Here is a 25,595-nt window from a genome sequence, read left to right as displayed (position 1 = left end):
GGAGACCATTGACTCTTTAATTGGTTCAATGCATCGTCGATGTGTAGCAGTTATAAAAAATAAGGGATACCCAACAAAATATTAAGTTATAGCAAAGTTTAGACCATATTTGTCAATGCCGTAATAAAGAAATCTTTTAATTTTGTTTTTTCATTTTTAGAATTTAATTAATTATGTCCTTTGTTTTTTGTTAAATTAAGTTAATAAAAGTAGGTATACAAATAAAATACTAGGTACAAAAATGTTAAAATTTTTTAAAAAATTATTTCAGATTTTAGGCCACTAATGAAATATTTGGAAAAGTTTCCATTGTTTTGTCAACCACTGTATATTACGCCATATAAATTCGAATCAACGATGTGTCAAACTCGGGAAAAATATTTTTTAAACTCCATTTTTTAACCAAACAAATTTATTCATCAAAAATTTTTTTTAACATTTTTTATCAAAAATTAATTTTCACAAAATTTTATTTTTCACCATTTTTTCATTAAAAATTTATTTTAACCAAAAATTGTTTTCATCAAAATTTTGCTTTTGCACAAAATTGTATTTTAAAATTTTTTTACATTTTTAAATTAGCATGTTTATAGTTTCTTCTTTGTTAATATTCAATTGTTAGTTATGCTGTTTTACGTTTAATGTGATGATATTTACCCTTGCTACCAAATAAGTTCTATGTTAATATTAATCATATTACTAAATTTTGTGATGATTGTTTTTGAATAATTTCACTATATTTTAAAATTTGTATATAAAACGCCCCTTATAATCTCAAACCATAACAAATAAGTTGCTTACAACCTTATTTAAACCAACAAGTTTGCCAACAACTCAATTTATTACGAACGCAACATGTATAAAATGCATTTGATAATAAAACCAACTAAATATGGCCACTTTTTAGGTTGTATCAGACACAACCTCGCAACAAAAAAATCTTATTGAAAGCCGCATAAATAAATACGGCATCACCATATAAATAATAACGTTAAAACGAATATGTATGAGAGTGTGGATGTGTGTTTAGCATTAAGGGAAATAAACATTTGTTATTGTTTTCTTATTGTTGTTTTGTTTTACTATTTCGTGTTTGTAATTTTGCCGTTGTTTACTTTTTGCTCTTTCATTTTTAACTGACTGCATTAACTCAATTGTAGAGACTGGTTGTTTGCTTGTTTGTTTGCTCATTATTATGTTCGTTTCATCATTATGATGTTGTTGTATGACGAGTTCGCTGTTGTTTTGGTTGTGGACGTGGGGTTCGTGATAATGTTTTGCTTTAGAGCCGGTTTAGTCTTAACGTAGCTTTTAAACGTCACAGATGTATTCTATTGTGTAGTGAGTTTAAATTGTGTGTTAATTTTTTCTTCTTCTCTTACTTGATTACATACGACTGTTTCTTATTTATTATATTTTGTTTTTGTGGTGTTGTACTTGTATACAGTCTTGTTAAATGCGCGTCGGTTTGTTAAGTTAAAAACAAAATCGGAAAACAAACGCCATTATAGAGAGTAGTATGGCAAAATCACAGTAAAAATAAAGAAAATAAACAACAACAAAATTGTACAAAGGTCTTGTCAATCATTTATTTGCATATAGATTTTGTTGTTAATGCTGCATAAAAATTGCACAAAAAAAAAGAAAAAAATTAAAAGTAAAACAGTGTTTAACTTAATAAAAGCATTGGAATTAAAAATGAAATAAAAATAAAACATCAACAAAATTTACATTTCCTTGTAAAAGTCAAGGAACAAATTAAATAATTATGAAAAAAGTTTCAAGTGAAAATTAATAAATAAAATTCTAAAATAAAAAAAAAGAAATAAAATTCTTATACAAAATGAGTGAAACTCCTACAAATTCTACAAACATGACGCGTGAGGAAGAAGAAGAGGAAGTGCGCACCCTGTTGGAACGTCATCAGGAACGCATACGACTCGATCTGGCCAATACCGAACTACTGGCCGTTTTAGTTAAAAATTCTGTTTTAACACAATCCGAAGAGGATTTACTGCTTAAGCCTCACAATGCGGCCGCCCAAACGTCATCGGCTCCCTCTAGTGTGGGCGTAACCAAACGCAAACTGAGTGCCGTTATCAGTAATGCTAGCGGTACTAGCAGTAGTGCTGACAGCACCACAAGTGCAACACTGCCCAACAACAGCAGTGTAACCACTTCGCGTAGTGCCAGTGTGGTGGGCGATATTGCTCAAAGTGATAATCGTTCGATAACACCCTCGGTGGTCAATGTGCAACAACAGAATTCGGATAATTTAAGTGATTTATATAGTACGAAAGATGAACTGAATCATCACATCTTGAATGATGCCGATATTATACGTTTACAATGCGCCAATTTAATTGAGATCATTGCCAAAAATGGTTTTGAAAAATTCAAACAATTCTGTTATGCCATCGAGAACGAGTGTCCCCAATTGATTGAGGATTTAATAAATGATCGTCTCAAATGTGGTAAGTACAATAATTTACAATGTTTTTTTGTGTGCGATTGTTTTAAACCTCTAGTGTTTTTGATTTCATTTGTGGTTGACAGTTGTCGTAAGTTACAAGTTTCAAGAACTCATGTTTAAATTCTGCAAACAAGTTTTATTTTTTGTCTTCTATAATTTGAGCTATAAAAGGAAAATAGGTCTTCTAAATTGATTCATAAGTTTGTAACATTAAAAATTTAAATAAAGTGAAATGAAGGAGTCCGAAAACGAACAATAGATCAATTTTAAAATGTATAATTTTCCATCTTTCTCAATGACGAAATTTGCCAATTTCTGTTTTTTCAATTGGAACTAATTGTCCATGTTTCCTCAATGTCTAGAAATATCACATGACAATTTTGCAATATCATTTACAACACAACATCGACATTTTCTTTGAATACCAACTAATTCGGAAAGATATTCACGAAATTTATCCTCAGCTAACAATTACCCTGATTTAATTCGGAAATCTAACGAAAACTAAAGGTTTGTGATTTTGCTTCACCGCCAAAGCTCGAAGTAAATTGATCCGCAGGATCAATTATAATCTTCTTGAATTAAGATTACCTAATGAATCTTTAAATTTATAAGTTTCTCTCTAAAATTTAAATTTACAGTGTAACTAAAATTCCTGTCTGCCAATTTCTACCTCATAATAAAATCTCATTCTTACATGTTTTGATTTTATGGCAATTTTAATTCCACTGCTGTTTATTTATTTTTTTTTTTAAATTTTCAAATGTCTCTTTATTTCTCGACTTGACTGGTTAGTGTTGACGACTGAACAATAATTTACATTCTTTGTGGTGTTTGAATGAGCGCTCGTTTTTTCTACATTGACTAATAGAGTCTTAATTTAATTGATCTTGTTTTATTTTTTTTTTTTTTGCGAAATGACCAAAGTTTAATTAATACTGTTGGTAATAATGCCGGTTGCTCTGTTTCATATAAAATGTTAAATAATACAACCAGTTTTTGTTTATGTTTATTTTTAAGACTTATTTAAATTGAATTTTCTGTATATAAAATGCTTAATGTTAGACGACTTTTTAAGCGTACGCAACATGCCAATAAGATTAATAGAGATTAGGGAAATGTGGCTTAAAAGAAACAGGTCAGATTGGTAATTTATTTGGCAGTACTGAGTGTTATGTAAATCTTTATAAAGCTATTTAAAATATTTCAATTTGTATCTGTTCATTGTCGTGAATCGACAGGTTTTTTCAAAACTTCTCCACCTTATGTTGGGATAAGATAAAACGAATGGGTGATGATCTTAAAGTTCTTAAAAACCGCAATTGAGAGATTATCCTAATGTTCCATGAAACCACAATTAACAGATAATCTTAAGGTTCTATAAAATCCGGATAGAGAGAGGAGTCTAAGGTTCCATAAAACCATGACTGAGAGATGATCTTAAGGTTCCATGAAAACATGAATGAGATATGATTTTAAGGTTATATAAAACCAGGATTGAGAGAAGATTCTAAGGTTCCTTGAAACCATGACAGAGATTATCTTAAGTTTCTATATAACCACGATTGAGAGGTGATCTTAAGGTTGTATGAAATCATGAAAAGAAGGATATCTTAAGGTTCTATAAATCCATGATTGGGAGATGATCATAAGGTTCCTAGAAACCCACGACTGAAAGATGATCTTAAAGTTATATAAAACCAGGACTGATAGATTATTCTAAGGTTCCATGAAACCATGACTGAGAGATGATCTTAAGTTTATATATAACCACGATTGAGAGGTGGTCTTACAATTACTAAAAAAATAAGGTTCAATAAATCCATGATTGGCAGATGATCATAAGGTTCCTAGAAACCTACGACTGAAAGATGATCTTAAGTTTCTATAAATTCACGATTGAGAGATGATCCTAAGGTTCTTTAAATCCACAATTGAGAGATGATACTAAGGTTCCTTGACACCACGACTGAGAGATGATATTAAGGTTCCTTAAAACCGTTAATGAGAGATGATCTTAAGGTTATATAAAACCAGGATTGAGAGAAGATTCTAAGGTTCCTTGAAACCATGACAGAGATTATCTTAAGTTTCTATATAACCACGATTGAGAGGTGATCTTAAGGTTGTATGAAATCATGAAAAGAAGGATATCTTAAGGTTCTATAAATCCATGATTGGGAGATGATCATAAGGTTCCTAGAAACCCACGACTGAAAGATGATCTTAAAGTTATATAAAACCAGGACTGATAGATTATTCTAAGGTTCCATGAAACCATGACTGAGAGATGATCTTAAGTTTATATATAACCACGATTGAGAGGTGGTCTTACAATTACTAAAAAAATAAGGTTCAATAAATCCATGATTGGCAGATGATCATAAGGTTCCTAGAAACCTACGACTGAAAGATGATCTTAAGTTTCTATAAATTCACGATTGAGAGATGATCCTAAGGTTCTTTAAATCCACAATTGAGAGATGATACTAAGGTTCCTTGACACCACGACTGAGAGATGATATTAAGGTTCCTTAAAACCGTTAATGAGAGATGATCTTAAGGTTATATAAAACCAGGATGGAGAGATGATTCTAATGTTCCATGAAACCATGACTGAGAGATGATCTTATGTTTCTATATAACCACGATTTAGAGGTGATCTTAAAGTTGTATGAAACCATGAAAAGAAGGTGATCTTAATATTCAATAAATCCATGATTGGGAAATGATCATGAGGTTCCTAGAAACGATGACTGAAAAATGATCTTAAGTTTCTATAAATCCGCGATTGAAAGATGATCCTAAGGTTCCTTGAAATGATCATAGTTTCTTTATATTCACGATTGAGAGATGATCGTAAGGTTCCTTGACACCATGACTGAGAGATGATCTTAATGTTCTTTAAACCGTTACTGAGAGTTGATCATAAGTTTATATAAAACCAAGATGGAGAGATTATTCTAAGGTTCCATGAAACCATGACTGAGAGGTGATCTTAAAGTTGAATGAAACCATGAAAAGAAGGTGATCTTAAGGTTCAATAAATCCATGATTGGGAGATGATCATGAGGTTCCTAGAAACGATGACTGAAAAATGGTCTTAAGTTTCTATAAATCCTCGATTGAAAGATGATCCTAAGGTTTCTTGAAACCATGATCAAGATATGATCATAAGGTTCTTTAAAGTAAGAATTTAGAGATGATCCTAAGGTTCCATTAAACCAAGACTGAGAGATGATCTTAAGGTTCCATGAAAAAATAACTGATAGATGATCTTAAGAATCTATAAAACCACGAATGAGAGAATATCCTAAGTTTCTATAAAACTACGGTTGAATGTTGAACTTAAGGTTTTTTAAACCATGAATAAGTGATGAACCTTAGAGATAATCCTAAGGTTCTTTGAAACCAAGATTGAGTAATGATCTTAAGTATTGAGAGATGATTCCAAGGTTCTATAAAACCATGAGACAAGGTTATACAAAATCACGATACAGAATTAAGCCTTAGCATCTATAAAATCACTAATGACAAATGATCTATAGGTTCAAATTGAGATATGATCCTAAGGTTTTATAAAACTACGATTTCGATTAAAATCTAAGGACCAACCAAGTCAGCATTAAGAGATAAACCTGAGGTTTTCCAAAATTGTGTTTGAGAGAAGATCCTATGATTTCACAACCCAGGTTTGAGAGAAGATCCACGTGTTTTAAATCTATGATTCCGAGATGAAACTTAGGTTCTTCCCAATGATTGAGACATAAACCTATATTTCTGTAAAACCACGTTTGAGAGATAAACATAATATTCTACAAAACTACAATTAAGGTTCATCTCAAGGTTTTGCAAAACCACCTTCTAAAGTTAAACTTACGACTCTACTTAACTTGTTTAACAATTAAACTTAAGGTTCTAAGCTATCTGTTAATCATCATTAAATGTAAACAATATTGTAATTTCCCTATCCGCTGATACTTGGCGGCATATAGTGAAATATCTTCAAACAAGTCTATCGTTAATAGTAATTTCCTGTATAGACTTCTAAATTAAATTACAATTCGCCATTAGTCTACCCAGTCAAACAAAAAAACAAACAAAAAAGAGAAAAATAAACTTAAATAAGTGTTAAGAAAACAGACATCTTAATATACAAAGAAAGAAAAAAAATACAAAAAGAAATCTTTGCATAATACTAAAAAAAGTCACAACAGATTAACCAAGGCGTCAGTTTACTTAAAAGATTATTACATACAAATGTTAAAAATACGAATTCATATGCATATACAAAAGTATTGTAGTTTAATCCTAAAAAACTAGTTAAGAAAAAGTGCAGCAATAACTGAAAATAAATAAGAAAAAAAAAAACAAAACCAACTCAAAAGAAGGGGACTTTAAACTTTTAAAACAAGTTAAAACTTCTTTTTTACTGCATCATTTAAAACCAAGTTACTATAAACTAGAGCAAACTCTAAAAACTCCTTTTTCTTATACACTAGACTTCAGATAAATAACAAGCAACAACATTTAAGATCTTACGTTTTTTTTTTTTAAATCTTGAGCCAAGGAAGAAATGAGAAATAAGGAAACAGCAAACCTGAACCTGACATGATCTTGAAGTGATTTGTTTTGTCTCTCTAGACCAGACATGATCGTCATACTTAAATTATATATAAATACATATTTATGTTGTATGTATATAGGCGATCGTCAGACTTTATACATTTAAAATAACAATAAAATCAATATAATCAAATGTGCAACAACCAACCACAATTTCAATGGACCAAATCAATAGCACTCACTCACTCAACATAATAAAATAGTAGAAACCCCTATAAAATAAATGAACATTTATTACATGTATTATGATCAGCACTGTCTGACGCGATCTACTGACTACTTTGCTGTAATGATCGTGCTGTGTAAATTGTAAAAAAAAATCAAAAGCAAAACAAAAGTGCACACACCCTGCTTTATTTATTTTTTTTGGGATTTAGAATATAGAGAATAAAAAATATAATTTACTTAAGGAATACAAAAAAAAATACACTTTTTCTCTTTACATTTTGTATAAACTTTTTTGCTTGTAACCAGAGGGCTAGAGTTGCCATTTCATTATTTTATTAAGTGTTTGACTTAAAAATGGGGGATTTACAATAGATGGCGTATCGTTTTAATGCGGTTTTTGTTTTTAATAACTTATATATCATTTCGAAGTGTAAACAACAATGTTTTTTTTTATTCGAAAATGTCGAATTTTGTACCACCGAATCGTCATATGCGTGATGTTTTGCATTGAATTAGAAAAAAGTGCCACTGAAGCACACCAATTGCTTACCAAAGCTTATTGTGAATGTGTTCCATTGGTTTCAACGTGCGAGTTACGGTTTGTTCGGTTCAGAAGTGGTGATTTTGACATAGAAGACAAAGATCTCCCGGGCCATCCAAAAAAGTGTTAAGACCATGAATTACTTCATGAAGATTGTTGTCAAACTCAAGAAGAGCTTGCAAAATCATTGGGAGTTACTCAAGCAACAAAACGTTGGCGAGCAGCAGGATTCATCCAAAAGCAGGGAAATTTTGGTACCATACGAATTGAAGCCCAGAACCCCTGAAAGACGATTTTGCATGTCCGAAAGGAAGCTTGATCTCTATAAAAGAATAAAAATTTTGCACCGAATCATTACTTGCGATGAAAAATGGATCCTAACCCGAAGCGTAAGAGATCGTATGTGAAGCTCGGTCAACCAGACGAATCGAGCCCAAAACCAAATATTCATGGCGCTCAGGTAACTTTCTGTATTTGGTGGGAGCAAAAGGGTCCTATATATTTTGAGCTGCTGAAATCTGACCAGACAAGGGAACCTGTGATGGTCTGGCAAAATTTTACTACAACCAAATAGTTCATAATATTCGCATCATGCTTTTGCATTCTCTCAGAAATTGCGAAATGCATATTCGGCTTTGAATAATGAATGAAGAAGCCTTATTGGCTACTTACAAGTTCGCTCAGCGATCAGTTACGCGGATCTGGTATCTACACATTCGTTGAGTGACATGTACTGGATAAATATACAAAGCTGCCAAACCCCAGCCATATGGATCGCCATGAACTATATACAAATAATTTTACAACAGCGAAGAACGAAGGTTCTGCCGACCATGTAACGTTATATCATAATGACACAACAGTTAATTTTTTAAATGTCACCGGGAAAGTTAACCAAACATCCATATCAACTTTGAATGATTTTGGTATAGACGCCATTAATTCATAAGAAAGTTTCTCTTAGGATGTCATCGAAGGAGTCATCCAAACTTCTATATCACATAGATGGAGTCTCTCTCTCTCGAGAAATGTCAAACTGACCTTCGATTGCAGGGGAACATACATAGATATGTGAATGTATAGAGAAACGAAGTTCATCTCTACCAGGAAATATAAAAGTTCCTTTTTAAAGACACCATTAATTCCTAAAAAAGTTTCTCCTAGGATGTCATTGGAGGAGTCATCTAAACTTCGATATCACATAGTTGCAGTCTCTCTTCCGAGATATTTCAAACTGACCTTCGATTGCAGGGGAACATACAAACATACGGGAATGAATGGGGAAACGAAGTTTATCTCGACCAGGAAATATAACAGTTCTTTCAGGGATATCATCGGAATCGGAGTCATACAAATTTCGACAACATAAAGTTGTTTCGCTATCAAGACATGTTACTGACTTTTGAGTGCACGAGAAGATCTAGAGATATGTGAATGATCTATTTAACAGCAGCTTTGAAGGGCATGAATGAAAAGTCATCACTTCCGCTGTTGTAGGATGACGAGTAAATCCGACACTACTCAGTTCGGGAAGAAGTAAAAGTAATTTTTGGATCCTGCTAGAGCCTGGCGATCCACAACAAGTCCTTGGAGTTGTCCTCTTTTAGATCACACCGATTGAATATTTTGTATGTTCTAATCGTAAAAACAACCTTTAAGGCTGATGCCCTAAGTTGAGCACAGTTAAGGACAGTCTCCAATAAATGGAATTGCTGTCACCATAATTGAATGCTCCTTGACCGCAAATAATTTTTTTTTATTAAGGAATTTTTTAATATTTCTACAAAGATTGCTGAATTCACTTGATAAAAATTTGTAAATTCATTGCGGTTACTGCGTAACTCAACTCGAAAACGAAAATGTTCGAAATTGTGTGCTAAATACATTGTAATTCGAAACGATTTCCTTTCGTATCGATTTAGGGAGTAAACCCCCAGCATATTATATCATTTACGAAGAGCCAATACATCAAGGATGCCATGGGTAACACCACGGTTACTGTGACTGATAAGTACTAAAGAACCATGATGAACAATGAATAATTTATTTCTCGGTCTCCCAATGACAGGTTTTGGCGATTTACTGAGGTCGGAAAGATTGTCCGATTTGGAGCTTTCAGACTTTTTTTCTTTGGGTGAAAAATCACAAAAACGAAGCTCTTGATGATAATATCCGACAAGATGGCAAATATTCATCGCCCGAAGTCCTTGCCTGAACGATTGCGTTAAAGAGAGTTCTTGGCCCCCAATTAATTATAAACAAGCATTAAAAAGTAACATAATAAAATAAGGTTGGATTAACTAATCAAATCAACTGACCATTAAACTGATAGTTGAAGTTAGTGCAACGATCATTCACAAAAACTTGCTCTTAACGCTACCCAACAACGGCAACTCTTCTGCTCTTGTTCATTTAAACAACTGTGCCGTTCAGTTGATCTTCAACTAAATCATGTGCACAAACTTCCCCACATACATTTGGCCGGGTATAGAGGTTTTTTTTTTGTTCCACTACACACGAAACTACCTGTGGTTATTTACTAGGAAATAGACAGCAGCACTCAGAACATTGTACGAAATAAAGAGTGGAGAAAAAACTGACTGCAAACAAAAAAGAGACAATGAAAACAAGAAACAACCGCTTAAGAAAATTAGCAAAATAAAAATAAAGCAACAGACCCACTAACAGACAGTCAAAATAAGAAAGAGAAATACGTTTTTACTTGATAAATCGATAATGATCATATAATAATGATTATGATGACGACAATCAAACTAGAGTTAACCTGTGTTTTCTTTTTAACCAAAATCCGTAAAAAGTCTTGTTCTTTTGCTTTCATACAAACATCTTGGTTTTTAGTTTGAAAGGGGTTTGTGTAAAAAAACTCCTCTTTACAAAGTTGTGTGCAGGACAGACAGTTTATTTGGTCTAGGTGTTCATACTTGTAGCTGTCAGTTTGTCCGTCCGTCCGTCCGCCAGCCTGTTGTTTTGTTTGACAAAATGTTCTTATTGTTTTGCCGGTCGCGTCGTTGATCTTGCCAGCCGGATTCTCATAAAACGTGATCAAGGGTTTGTTTTTTCAGTTCTTTTTTCGGCTTGTTCTTAATTTTTTTTTATTTTCTTAACAAAATTCGTTGTTTAAACCACGTAGTTTGTAGTTCTTTCAACTTACCTCTTTTTATTATTAGTCTGTTTCCTTCTTTGTTGTTTCAACACAAATTCGTTCCATGTTTATAAACCCTTTTTTTTGGTTTTAATCTTTTTTGTTTTTTTCTCTCTCTCTTTGGTTTTTACTACGAAGTTATTGTGGTTCATGATCATCTTCCTTTTTACTCTAAGTTGAATGATCATTATCTATGACATTATTATCATGTAAATTGTATGTGTTGTAGTTGTTATTATAATATTATTTTCTTTTCATAATCTTTATTATTTATAATTTTGCAGTTGTTTCTTCATCTTGTTATTTCTTTTTGTATATAGAGTCCACAGATGTGTGTTTGATTGTTTAACTGTCCTATATGTTGAGGTTTCCTCTGTTGTCCAGTATTTGTTGAATTATAGTGTGCAAAATGTTCCAGAAAAGAAATACAATATAGAGGGGAGCGGCTAGTGTTTGAAAAATCACAGTTTTATTTGCAGCTGTTTTAAGTGTGTGCCTTCATTATTTTCTTTATTGTATCAGATGCCCGGGTTAATTAATGGCAATAAGGTGACCACCAGACTTGTTAAATAATTTATGATTAGAAGTTTAGAGTTAAAATTATTAGAAATTTGATTAATTTGAATGTAAAGAAATTTTCTTGCCTAAATCTTACGTAAAACTTATTTTATGTAGTGTTTGTTATAACCAGGGAAACCAAAATATGCAAATGCATGTTTTTTCTGGTGAGTCTAATGGGCACATGGATAAGATATTTACACGTTTCAGAACTTTTTAAGAATTTTGGCATCGATTTGTTAGTGCATATTTTTGCATATTTTGCCCTTAAATGCATATTTTTGCATATACTTGTTTTAGGAGCATATTTATGTCATATTTTTGCGTTTTAGAGCATATTTTACTGTTTAATAGCATATTTTGACTTTATCAAAAACAAATTTTGTCTTATTTATATTCGCTGTTGTGTTACAGGTTTTTACTTCCTTTGTTTAAAATTCAAAATTGAAAAATATATTTTTTTAATATAAAATAAACACTATTTTAATAATAGCGCCATCTAAATATCAAATTTTAGTTCTAATTCAAACTCAACCGTTCTAAGTGTTAACGAAATATTATCTTTTAAATTCGCTATATAACATCAATTGATGTCGAAAGAACATTTTCTATGATAAAAATGTTTTCAGATCCAATAGACAACGATTTTTATTTGAAAATTTAAGTCAACATTTTGTAATAGCAATAATAACCTTAATTGAAGAAGCGACTTTATATTTATATAAAATATCATCAAAAAAATACCTCTCGAGGACTTTTCATAACTTAAGTTCCTATTGTTTTTATGTTGTATTTATTTTTTGTTATACTTTTTAGTTCTTGTTATTTTTGTTTATTTTATGTTACTTTACCTTTTTAGAAATGAATTGTATTGATTTTTTTAAATAAGAGTATACTTTTTGGTTAAAAATTATGTAAAAGTTTGTTTTTTAAGAGCATATTGTTTAAATTTTAAGAGCATATTTTAAAGTTTTTACTGCATATTTAATGCGCTTAAAACGCTTTTTTTAGAGCATATTTCCGGTTTCCCTGGTTATAACTCTTAGAGCTAGTTTTTGCGATAAAGATAATCTACATTCTCTGTAGTATGTAATCTAGGTTTAACTAAGCATCATTGGCGAGTTAAACATAAGAACTGCCAAACACAATCATTGGTTAAAGTCCGTCTAAATTTGTTTTTGGTTTTAATTAACAGACTGTTAAGCTACGTTTAACTAACTAGTAAATAATTAGCTCTAAATGAACGGAAATGAGAGGATAATAAATCTACATGTGTCCATTATAATTCTACAACATGAATAACCTTGTTACTTAAAATTAATTATTATAAATAATAGAAACCTTTTCATGTTTTCTACACAGAACTAATTCCTCTCAATCAAGAGACTATTTTGACGCATGGAATAGGCCCAGGTTATGAAAAGCATATGGGCAATTCCACGAGAATCGCTGCCACGACTGAAAACACAAAAACCCTTGAAAATTTCTTTCAAGATGATTTGAATAGAAGAAAATAATAAAATATTACTATGTGAAAGTATTTAGATCATATTACAACATTTTAAAGGCAAAAATAATAGTTTAAACTGATTACATTTAATTATTTTAGGCTAAAACTAGGCTCCCAATTAGCTTGTAGTATGAAATGAATTTGACTCTGATTGTTTTTTTGCTATTGTCAAATTGTTTATTGAAACCGAATGCATATTTTCTATTCACTTTTTTAGTTTTTGTATACATATATTTACAGAATATATATTGTTTTATTATAAGAGAAAAATCTGTCGCGTACGGTATGTCACGTACGATTTTAAATTTTATTTATTATAAAATCATCCAAAGATTGTTTTTGTTTAAATATGACGGATTGTAAAGGAAAAATGTTTCGTTTAGTGTAAGAAATTAAAAGAAAACATAACGCCTCTCACGATTCGAATATTTTCGCATATTTCTACATGTACCTCAAAATGAGTTCCGTTTTATGTCACGTACGATATACCCTTATATCACTCAATATTTTGGACAACAATATTTCGAAAGAACTTTTTATTATTTAAAAATATAGTACCCTCTGAATGGAACATAAAGACCAAATTATTTTTCAGATACTCTTATTTTTGCGAAATCTATTTTACTCTATAGGCGTACAACGATGATATGGAATTGCCCATCCAGTTCCTAAATAAATTATTAAAATAAAACCGTTTTCTAGACAAAAGTGATTCCTCTCAGTTTAAAGACATGGAATTCTCCCAGCAGTCAAACAGATTGTGACAATCACATTATTCCATTCAGTTCTAATTGATTCCAAGTCATTTTCTCTATACCACACGAGACATTTTTCTTCCTAATTCGAATAATCTCCATAATGGTAAATACCACATTTATCATTACCAAATATATGGATATATAGTTGAGTTGGATTTGTATTTTCTTAAAGAGAATTCCAGACTAATCTCCCACAAACATCAAATTTTGTAAAATTTTTAAATCTGATCTTCAAGATCACTTGAAAGTTAGAAAATAATTTCGAGGAACCTAAAACATTTAAAAGACTTTTAGGAAATATTCTTTAAAACAAGCAAGAAGAACATTTGTACTAATACATTCGGGATTCCGAAAGTGACATGCACTTTTCTTCAAGATATTGTATAAATCTCGGCCCGACTTAATGAGTTCCAAAAATTATTAACGTAATTAAAATAATAAATTTGATCACATTTTAGAGATATCACCAAAGTCCGAACATCATTCGAATTAACGAGAAACTTTTATAAGGTCTGAGCATCTTTAGAACCCTACAAAGAAAAACAAGTAAGAGAGCTATATTCGGCTGTGCCAAATTTTACTTAAAAATATTTTTTTTAAATACTTTTATTTAACAAAATTAAAAATTTTTTAATTGTTTTTTTTTTCCAAATTGTTTTTAAATTTTTTTAAAAACAAGTTTTTTCCAATTTTTTTTTTAATTTTTAAAAAATATTCACGAGTGTTTGTTGTTGCGAATACCACAGTAAACTTAAAAGCAACAAAAAGCACAGGCAGACTTTGACAGATCCAGCAAACATAAACAAAAATTTTGTCAACGATCACCTGATTAGTTGCACAGACTTTATTAATGGACCTTGGTTATACATGTACATTATCATACTGATAGACTGAATATTTGTATTTCTATTGGTTGTTTGGACTTTCCGAAATCTGTATATCTGGTTTCGTTATACAGACAATAATTGAGGTAATAGTATCAAGGCAAATTCTCCTGGATTATTCTGATTCTAAAAAAAATGTATCGTATTTCGAAAATGGAGTATATTTTGCAATTTAAAGTCTTAAATGGGATTCACATCTACTAATAGAGAATTAGAGTGTCGTAAAAATCATAATCTCGATTTAAACTTCTATTTCTCTTTGGGCCGTTTTCTCATTAGGTGATTATCTTTTTTCCCAACGAAAAACTGCAGATTAAATAATTTGCTCTATTCTATTCATTTGCTTCTATTCTGTCGCAAAGCTAACCCGACCTCATCTGCCAATTATTTATTTATCGTACAGATAAATTCAATCAGCTGACTGCTGTTCATAGTTTGTATGTGTTTGTGTTTTTGTAAACGAAATTAAATAGATTTTATAAAAAAAGTTTAATAGAGGAATTAACATTAATTTGATGGAGGATGAACACGAAGAACATGAGTTCCAAGTGAATGCTGAAAATGCCAGGCCTAACTACATCATGCCAGGCCTAACTATATGGCAGACATGGAGGATAATGAATATTTCAAAAGATTCCGGCTGTCGATGGCCACGTTAAACAGCTGATTTATGTAAACATGTTGTCAATTGAAGGCAGGGTTCCCAACTTTCACATCTATTTTGAGAGGTATTGCCAACTGAAAATAATCTTTTTCGTCGGTATATTGAGAAAAACAAAATTGTTAACGGACAGTTTATCGGCCTAATAAATTTATGTCGACATTTAGTAACAGGCAGTTTGTCGATACATTGAGAAGACGGGCCTTTGTCTATGCACTCTTGTCGGATACTTTATTTATGAGCTTGCAGAGTGGTTTTAAAAATCAAAAATTTAAAAATGTCTTGTTTAACCAAAAATCCCAAAATGAAGCGACTTGGTACTGCATCCTTCAATATATCCACTCTGCTGAGACATAGTGATGTTGGAACCACTTGACCTCCTATTCAAATTTATCAATTTGCGGCAGTAAAAACTCCTTTGATCATTGTTATGGATCATCTTCTTGACTTTCGGGTGATAACTTCTCGTAATCTTGTTGGATGTTATTTTTTAAGAACTTCCAGAGTGATTTCAAAAATCATAGACGTGTTTTCAAAATGCTGCTTGGTGATCTTGAACGACCCTAAATCTTAAAACTAAGCGACCTGGTAAGGCATCCTTCAAAATAAAACCTGTCGCTAGAGCTGTGTACATTTGCATCGTGCTTTTGGAATCACATGTCCTCCAAATCCAATCCATCAATTTGCGGCAATAAAAACTCATTGATCATAGTTCGGTGTCCTCGAAAAATAAAGGACCGAAACCTCTATGAATTTGGTTGGATGCAATGGGCCTTCGAGGATAATGATTGGATTATCAGTGTCCCAGAAGTACAAAATTAAGTTGTTACATAACCATTCAGATGAAATTTGTATCGAGTTCTTAAGGATCAGAAATCCATGAGTGTAGTTTTTGATTGACTTGTAGACCTTTATTCTGCATCTGTTTATTTCGCAAATATTAAAAGAAAACTGGCAATTGCGGCAATTTGCCAGTATGATACATTTTGGACTGACTTGTAAAGATCATGAAACTACATTATCTCTCAATGTCGAATCTTTTGAACATCGAAACTTCAAGTACAGATTTCATGAGACTACTTCATGACATTACTGCCCATGCTGTCATTTACTACTGCTTCAATGGGAAAGTCCTATTGACAGAGTCAGAGATTCAGCATAAGAAAGCCTCATAAAATTACAAATGTAGCAATTTGAAAGTTGTAGCATCTTCCTATAAGGTGATCAGTTTGAACACTTTGTCGTATACTGAAATATAATGGAACTAGATTATCTCTCAGTGAATCAGCAGTTCCGAATCGTTCCAACCTCGATACTTAATGTACAGATTTCATGAGACCACTTTATGACTTGTCACTGTCCATGCTGACTTTACCTCTCCTCTCATATTAAAGGTGTAGTGATAGTGTCTACGATTCTCAAACCATAGGCAATTATTCAGCATTATGAATCCAGATTTGTAGAACGAAACTTTAGAAATTTCCTTAGTAGTCAATGAAAATTTCTTTTTTCAAGTCTTGATGTTTCAATTCAATGACCAAACAACCTTATTATCTTTCATACAATAGGGTATTGAAAAGACGAAAACAAAAAATATCAAAAACCACTTCCTAATTTTAAAAATACAACACAATGCAACTGCAATTACAACTTAAAAGCGCAATTCAACCAACATATATTCTTAAATTTAAAATTCATTTCTTTTTTTCCACCACTTCTTCCTCACAAATAATTTATTATTCGCAAAAGTGTATTCAAAAGGTACAAAGTCCACATAAATCTTACAAAGAAAACAACAAACCAAAACGCCAAACAAATCAAAACATTTTACAAGCAGTAGTAGTAGTAATACTTTCCAACTCGTAACAAGTTTAATGCATGACTACACAAAACGATCGTATAAGTTTTGTTGTCTTGAACAAAAAAAAAATACAAAAAAAAAACGATTAAACAACTGTTGCATGCAACATACACAAGTTGCATGTTTTATAGTAAATACTATGTATTGAAAACGGGAAAAATAAACAAAAAAAGGTACAAAATAAAAAGCAAGACTTGTGTCTTTTTAAGCTGAAAAACTGGGCTTTTGTGATGATTCATCCTCCAAGTGAGTTTTTGTATACAGATTTTTGTTTGGTTTCAGAGTTACTCTTACAACTAGAAATTGATCTGGCGCAAAACTAAACATAAACAAAAAAATAAACCGAGAGATTTAAAGAAACTGGTTTCCCACTCGCTTTAAGTGGGTTAAGTTTATTATGATACCACACATAAAGGAAAACCATTTAGCTAAAGCAACAGGGAATCGTTACTATACGTTACTATTGCTGTTTGTATTTAGGAAAGGCTTTAGCAATCTGTGTGGAAATTGAGTAATAAATAATGCGTGGAAAAAATAAGTTTGAAAATACAAGTTCTTCTAAATGTCTTTAGAGTAATTCATCAATGGCTTTATAATTAACAAGCTTTGGGTTCAAAGAACCGCTAATAGAGAGGACGTCAGTTAAAGAAAGTATAGTAAATAATCTGTTAAAGGAAGTAACTAAGATCACAGCAAATTTGTTGATAATATTTAAATCGAATCTATATGTCCAATGGCTTAATTTAATTTTCTCTCCCGACTGTTTCGAAATAGAGCCTCTGCTTTCACAGTCGATCATACAATGATCCTCCTAAGAGTAAGATCACATACAATTTTTTGATATTATTTCGTTCGAATCTATATGTTAAGAATCCAATGGCTTATTTTAATTTCCTTTCTCGACTATTTCTAAATAAAGCCACAGATATTTCACAGACGATCATATAACGATCCTCCTCTTTATGTTTCATGAGCCAACGATATCTCATTGTGTCACATATTTATTATACCTTAATCAGAAGCCAAAGACACGTTATTTCTAGAACACTTCTTCATCCGGATACTGGTAACGCATGAGATAAATGTTGGATATGGATGGTTACGTCGTAGATCACTTTTAAAATTTAAATTATGGTTTTGTGAACTAGGGTTAAGGTTCTCAATATATCTTTCAGATAAAGTCAACGTCTTCCAGATTGAGAGATTGTCGATCAGGGAGGCATATAAAATGTTACATGAAAACAAGATTCGTGGGACCACTGGCATATTCTATTATAATCCAAGTTCCATGTTCTCTTTATGCCGACCACTTATTGAACATTATAGTGTAAACAACAAAGTTTTTTTTTGCTTCGAAAATGTGGAATTTTGTACCAACAAAGCGTCATATTTGGGAAGTTTTCTTCACTTCTTTAATTTGAAAAAAAGTTCGGCTGAAGCACACTGATAGCTCACCAAAGCTTATGGTGAATGTGTTCCATCGGATTCAACTTGCGAGAGATAGGTTGTGCGGTTCAGGAGTGATGATTTTGTCACGAAAGACAAAGATCGCCCAGGGCAGTCAAAAAAATCTGAAGACCAAGAATTGGAGGAATTAATCAATGAATATTGTTATCAAACTCAACAGTAGCTTGCAAAATCGTTGGAAGCTACTCAAGGAGCAATTTCAAAACGTTTGCGAGCAGCAGGATTCATCCAAAAGCAGGGAAATTGGGTACCATACGCTATAAAAGGAAATCATTTTTGTAACGAAACATTACTTGCGTTAAAAAATGGATCCATTACGATAATCCGAAGAGTGAAAGATCGTAAGTTAAGCCCGGCCAATCAGCCGAATGGAGCCCAAATCCAAATATCCATGGCGCTAAGGTAATGCTCTATATTTGGTGGGAGCAAAAGTGTCCTATCCATTATGAGCTGCTGAAATCTGACCAGACCATCACAGGGAACCTGTACCGAATGCAACTGATTCGTTTGAAGCAAGCTTTGGCCGAAAAACGCACAGAATATGCGGCACAGACATGTAACGCTCAGCCACATGTTGCAATACCTATAAAAAAAACTATTTAGAATCAAGTGGTTGGGAAGTTTTATCGGATCTTAACGTAAATAAGTCTCCTGGGCCAGATGGCATACCAGCGCTAGTCTTGAAGCAGTGCTCTTCAACGTTAGCTTGTCCATTAGCTAACCTTTTCAGCAATTTATACCGTGCCGACGTATTTCCTGTATGTTGGAATGTTGCTAATGTCACGATAATTCCTAAAAAAGGAATAGGCTAATAATCTTGAAAATTAACGTCCAAAAACAATTTGTCTGCTCTTTCCAAAGTTATGGAATGTATGGTAAACTAGCATCTGGTTGAATAAGGAGTGAGATCGAAAAATTCTTAACACACGTTTTTCATTACATTTTTTAACCCAAGTATTATTTGAATTTTTTTTTGATCAAGTTACCTTTGAAAAACATGTCAGTTATTATGTGTAATGTCAATTATATTAATTTTTTTGTTAATCTGATTAAAATGAGTGACCAGAAAAAAGTGCGTACTGAAATTATTAAATATTTTCAACAAAACCCAACTTGGTCTTACAAAAAGTTGGCCAAGCATACAAAGGTCTGCCGTCAAACTGTTTCCAATGTTATTAAACAGTACCGGGAGAACTTGTCAGTTGATAGAAAACCTGGTTCAGGTAGAAGGAATGGTCCACATGATGTTTCTAAAGCCAAAAAAATAGAACGCATTTTCAAAAGAGCTCCCAACACATCCGGTAGGAAAGCAGCCCGGTTAGCTCAGTGCTCGGACTATTTGGTACGAAAAGTTAAAGCTAATGCAGGTTTAAAAACATACAAGGCTCAAAAAGTTCCTGACAGGAACGCTACTAAAAATTTAGAGGCCAAAAACAGAGCACGGAAATTGAAGTCAAGTTTTATAAAAAATATTCTTGCTGCATAATGGATGACGAAACGTATGTTCTGGCAGATTTTTCGCAACTTCCAGGTCAAAAATTTTATGTTGCTGATGCTCGAGGGAATGTTGAAGAAAAGTTTAGGACCCAAAAGCAGACAAAATTTCCCAGAAAGTTCTTGGTATGGCAAGCAATATGCAGTTGCGGCAAAAGAAGCCACTCATTTGTTACAACGGGCTCTATAAATACCGAAATTTACATCAAGGAATGTTTACAAAAAAGGCTGCTTCCATTCATAAGACTTCATAATGTGTCCACTTATTTTTGGCCTGACTTGGCATCCTGTCACTATGGCAAACAAGCCCTTGAGTGGTACAAGAACAATAATGTGGTATTTGTACCAAGAGAGGCAAATCCTCCAAACTGCCCGGAGCTAAGGCCAGTGGAGAGATATTGGGCTCTTGTTAAAAGAGAATTGAAGAGTACAAAAAAGGTGTCCAAAAGTGTGGTAGATTTTAAACGGAGATGGACTACATGTTCGAGCAAAGTGACAGAAAGCACTATAAAAACGTTAATGGAAGGGTTTCCGAAAAAGGTTCAAAATTTCATCACTAGTGATTAAAACTATAAAAATAATTTTTTTTTGTAAATTGTAATAATAATTTCAATCAAATAAAAAAAAAATTAAAGCTGTAAGTTTAGTGGTTTCTTTTTTATAAACATATATGTATGTTAAGAATTTTTCGATCTCACTCCTTAGTTGGAGTCCAACAATGTACTTAAGTACCGCCAGTATGGCTTCCGTAGAGGATGCTCTACGGGAGACTTGCTAGTCTTCCTATCGGAAAAATGGCGTTGTTCCATTCACCATTTTAGAGAAAGTAAAATGGTGGCTCCAGATATTTCCCAGGCCATCTCTAGATTGTGGCACGGTGCACTTTTATCAAAACTTATTGCCTTCTCTCGGTTTATATCGAGCTTTCTCAGAGATAAATTCAGGGGCTCCGTTCTTTCTCCTACTCTATTTCTTATTTTTCTAAATGACCTTCTACGTCAAACTTCCAACTCTATGTATTCTTTGGCAGATGATACAAACATTTGCCATTCATATTCATTCAGTTACAGACCAAGCCTGTCGGAGATTGGGGAAATGAGACAAAACATGAATGATTCCCTTAATGGGGACCTTCTGACAGTCTCTGAATGGGGTCGTGTGGATAGGGTCTCTTTCAATGCTCGTAAGACTCAGTGTAGCACGTTGACAAAAAAAAAAAAGAACGAGAGACCATGTCTTTTCATCTGTTGTTTCATGGGTGGTGTAAATATTATGGAATCAGACGCTCTTGATGTTCTGGCCAGGAGGATACAATGTGATGTCCGCTGGTTTAAACACATTTTTCAAGTGCAGAAAGTCACTCCATCTGATCTCTTCAATATTTACACCACCTATATCCGATCGAACATGGAATACAACTCCCCAACATGAGCCGGTTCTTCGAAGTCTATTTTGGAGCTTCTCGACCGCTTACAGGAGAGGACGATGGTGATTATTGATGACAGTAGGGGATCCAACTCTATTGATTTGCTGGAGCACTGTCGCACAGTGGGGCAGAATCGAAATAAAATTTTACGTGGGCGTAGCCAAGGAGCATTCGAGTTTAAGTTATTAAAATAGGCCATACAAATGCTCCAGGGGCGTCGATATGAGGGCTCAAAGTAGGGTATCTTCGACATGTAAAATTTTTAAACATATGCCATTTTGTTTCCCATCCGATTCCAAAGATTTTAATATTTTTGGAAACATGCTTGCGTATGCTATTTATCTCTTCTAATTTTCGAGTTATAGTCATTTAAAAATTTGGCCATACCTTGGCCCGCTCTTTTAAAAATATAGGGCGTAATTTTGGACCGAATGGACTCGATTTTTTTTTGTTAGTTAGACAACTAAATTACCAATAATATACAAAAGATTTGAGGTCAATATCTATTATGGATCCAAAAATAAACGATTTGGAATTTAAATATTAAAAAAATAGTAGATTTTTGCTGTTTTTTTTGGCGAAAATGTGACTTAACTCTTTTTTTTTTTAAAAAAAACTTTCTTTAAGAACATATAACAATTTTATGTTTTTCTTAGATTGGGACAATGAGGCAAAACATGAATAATTCCCTTAATGGGGACCTTCTGACAGTCTCTGAATGGGGTCGTGTAAATACGGAGAACATTTTGGTATAAAAAACATGTAAATTTTTTCAAATATGTCGGCCCCTACGCCCTTCGGAATTTGACCTATTTTTTATCAAAAATTCATATTTGGGCCACATGTTCTAAAATCCTAAAGCTGGGATCAGAAAACAAAAATGAGCTTTGGAAACCTTGATGTGTTCCCTATTTATCGCCAATGTATTTTCCCAGCCCCGAAGGAAATGTGGACCCTATAGGCAAAATAGTAAAAATACCATTTTTTGATATTTTCGCTCCAATTTTTAGGAATTGCGGGAAGTTTTTTACACCTTGTTATTTAGAATGACAAACATAAAAAACTTTAAAAATTTCATTGAGTTTCGTTAATAAATAAAGATTTTATTATATATTACATATTCATTGAGTTTCTAAAACTAAAATTTATATCAAAATTTTAATAGGATTGCAAATATTAGGAACAATTTGATCCACATTTATTCCGAGCTATATTTTTTTGTTTAGATAAGTTAATTTTTGGTCTTACAAAAAAAAATATCAAGTCAATACCTCAATTAGATTCAAAAATATGCCACTTTAAAATTAACAGTAGTAAGTAATAATACTGTAAATAAACTTATTCTTTTAAAATAAAACTAATAATTTCATTCATTGTTATATGTCTACCTTGTTAACCATAATTTATCAGATTTTGTTTTAAACTTATTTACAGAACGCTTTTAAAAACAAATTTTCGGAAGTCTTGTAAAATCTAATGATGATGTAATAATGAGAAAACGATCTATAGCTTTTATTAATGTATTTTTGGTTTCCAATTTTTTTTAATGATAGACTTTATTTACTAAACGTTTTTGTCTTGTTGTTTTTCAATGATCAATATAATCATCCGCCTCTCTTTCAACCTTTTTGTAATTCGTTATTTAAAGCTGATCTTCTTTCTGGTCTGGTTTTCTTTTGTTTGATGGTTTTTTGTTAAAATGTAATTTGAGCTGAATTTAAATCAAATATTATTCAATTGTATTGTTGTGTTTTTTTACATTTTTGGTCTGGTTTTGGATTATTTTATTTTTAAGATTTTAAATATATTGTGTTTTTTTTTGTTGGTATTTAATTTATAAAAATGATGATTGATTAGTTAAAGTTTATAAGGCTGCTGCTACAATTGATTGATTTTAATTGGTTAAAAGAAATGGTCAGGTTTTTTATTTCATGAGTATTAAGTTATAGAGATTTTTTTTTTAATAAATAAAAGGAATTATGATGGGAAAATAATTTTATTATTGTAGAGATTTGAGATAAAGAGTGAAATGTCAAATTTCCAGACATTTGAGATGGGGAAGGATTGTAATAACAATAAGAAATTCTAAAGCAAAGTTTATACTTTAATGAATTTCAATAATTTATTTAAGTTATAAGTAAATTATAATGTGCTAAATCAAATAATTTACCCAGTCACACTCTTAACTTGATCATATTTATAAATATTTTATATTTATTTTATGCAAATTGAATTGTAAAAATTAATTTATTATTCACACAATTCAAATTCATATTTATCATTTTGACAAAATAAGTATTCAATGTTTGATATGAAACGTGACTTTTAAATCAAAATATTTAATGTTTTTTTATACCCTTCACCTTTAGTGAGAAGGGTATATATAAGTTTGTCATTCCGTTTGTAATTTCCACAATATAATTTTCCGACCCTATAAAGTATATATATTCTGGATCCTTATAGATAGCAGAGTCGATTAAGCCATGTCCGTCTGTCTGTCTGTTGAAATAAACTTTCCGAAGGCCCCAAATAACTTACATACACGATTCATACATCAATATCTTCGGAATTCTTGCGGTTCAGTTGCTATTTAAAATCGAGAAAATCATTCCTCAAATGGCTGAGATATAGGAAAAAACCAACCTCAATTTTTGACCTATATCTGGATTACTAAGTCATTATATGGAAATCTAATGATAGATATTTCAAAGACCTTTGCAACGACGTATATAAGACCATAGTAAGTTGGACCTAAAAATGGTCAAATTGGAAAAAATATTTTTTAACCCGACATTTTTTTCACCAAAATTTAAAAATTTTTAGATAAACAAAATTCATAATTTTTTCCAAAGTGGTAATTTTTTGGAAAAAAATTGTTCGAATTGGTTTTTATTTTTTTTTAATTTGAAAATTTTTTTTTTTAAATTTGAAATTTTTTTTTTTAAATTTAAATTTTTTTTTGGTTTTTTCAATATTTAAAATTTCCACAAAATTTAAAAAAAATTTAAAATTAAAATGTTTTTTTTTTCAAATTTAAAAAAACCGTAATTCTTCCAATTCAGTTGCTATTTAAAATCGAGAAAATCATTCCTCAAATGGCTGAGATATAAGGAAAAAACCAACCTCGATTTTTGACCTATATCTGGATTACTAAGTCATTATATGGAAATCTAATGATAGATATTTCAAAGACCTTGCAACGACGTACTATATAAGACCATAGTAAGTTGGACCTAAAAATGGTCAAATTGGAAAAAATATTTTTTAACCCGAATTTTTTTTCACCAAAATTTTAATATTTTAGGTAAACAAAATTTATAATTTTTTCCAAAGTGGTAATATTTTGGAAAAAAAAATTGTTCGAATTGGTTTTTAATTTTTTTTAAATTTGAAAATTTTTTTTTTTTAATTTGAAAATTTTTTTTTTTTAATTTAAAATTTTTTTTTTTGGTTTTTTCAATATTTAAAATTTCCACAATATTTAAAAAGCAAAAAAAAAAAATTTTAAATTTAATTTTTTTTTTTCAAATTTCAAAAAAATATTTTCAAATTTAAAAAAAAAATTAAAAACCATTCGAACAATTTTTTTTTCCAAAAAATTAAAATTTAAAATTTTTTTTTTCAAATTTTAAAAAAAAAAAAAATTTTCCAAAAAATTAAAATTTAAATTTTGTTTACCTAAAAATATTTAAAATTTTTATTTTGAAGTATAATTTGGTGAAGGGTATATAAGATTCGGCACAGCCGAATATATGTAGCTCTCTTACTTGTTTTTATATAAAACAGATTTCAATCTCACTTATTCAAGCGAATATATGTATATTTAATATGTGTTTTATGATGTTTATGATTTACACAAAGTTTTGTTAAAAAATCATAATAAATTTACAAATAATTTCTATACTGATTGCATACTGATTATTTTGAATATTTTTACACACTTAATTCATGTTAATATGAAAATTGTTCTTTAGAAATTTTTAACTTATTAGATCATGTTTGTTT

The 25,595-nt window shown here is 31.3% G+C and overlaps 1 protein-coding gene across 7 annotated transcripts in view; it reads left to right on the top strand.

Annotated features, from left to right (window-relative positions):
- The first annotated feature begins 1,353 nt into the window (after window positions 1–1,353).
- Window positions 1,354–25,595, top strand: part of pyd (polychaetoid) — a 313,355-nt gene continuing 289,113 nt past the window's right edge. For 2 of the 7 annotated variants that reach the window (XM_065505888.1, XM_065505883.1), the window contains exon 1: window positions 1,357–2,474. In XM_065505888.1, coding sequence (XP_065361960.1) covers window positions 1,844–2,474 — 631 coding nt within the window. In that variant the 5' untranslated portion in view covers window positions 1,357–1,843. Of the gene's footprint in view, window positions 2,475–25,595 lie in introns of all 7 variants that reach the window. The other 5 variants (XM_065505918.1, XM_065505880.1, XM_065505913.1 and 2 more) reach the window with 5 other exon arrangements.

The sequence above is a fragment of the Calliphora vicina genome, chromosome 1, assembly GCF_958450345.1.
Source record: "Calliphora vicina chromosome 1, idCalVici1.1, whole genome shotgun sequence".
Lineage (NCBI taxonomy): Eukaryota > Metazoa > Arthropoda > Insecta > Diptera > Calliphoridae > Calliphora > Calliphora vicina.
The sequence above is the reverse complement of the archived record's forward strand: the minus strand, read 5'-3'. Positions and strand labels throughout refer to the sequence as shown.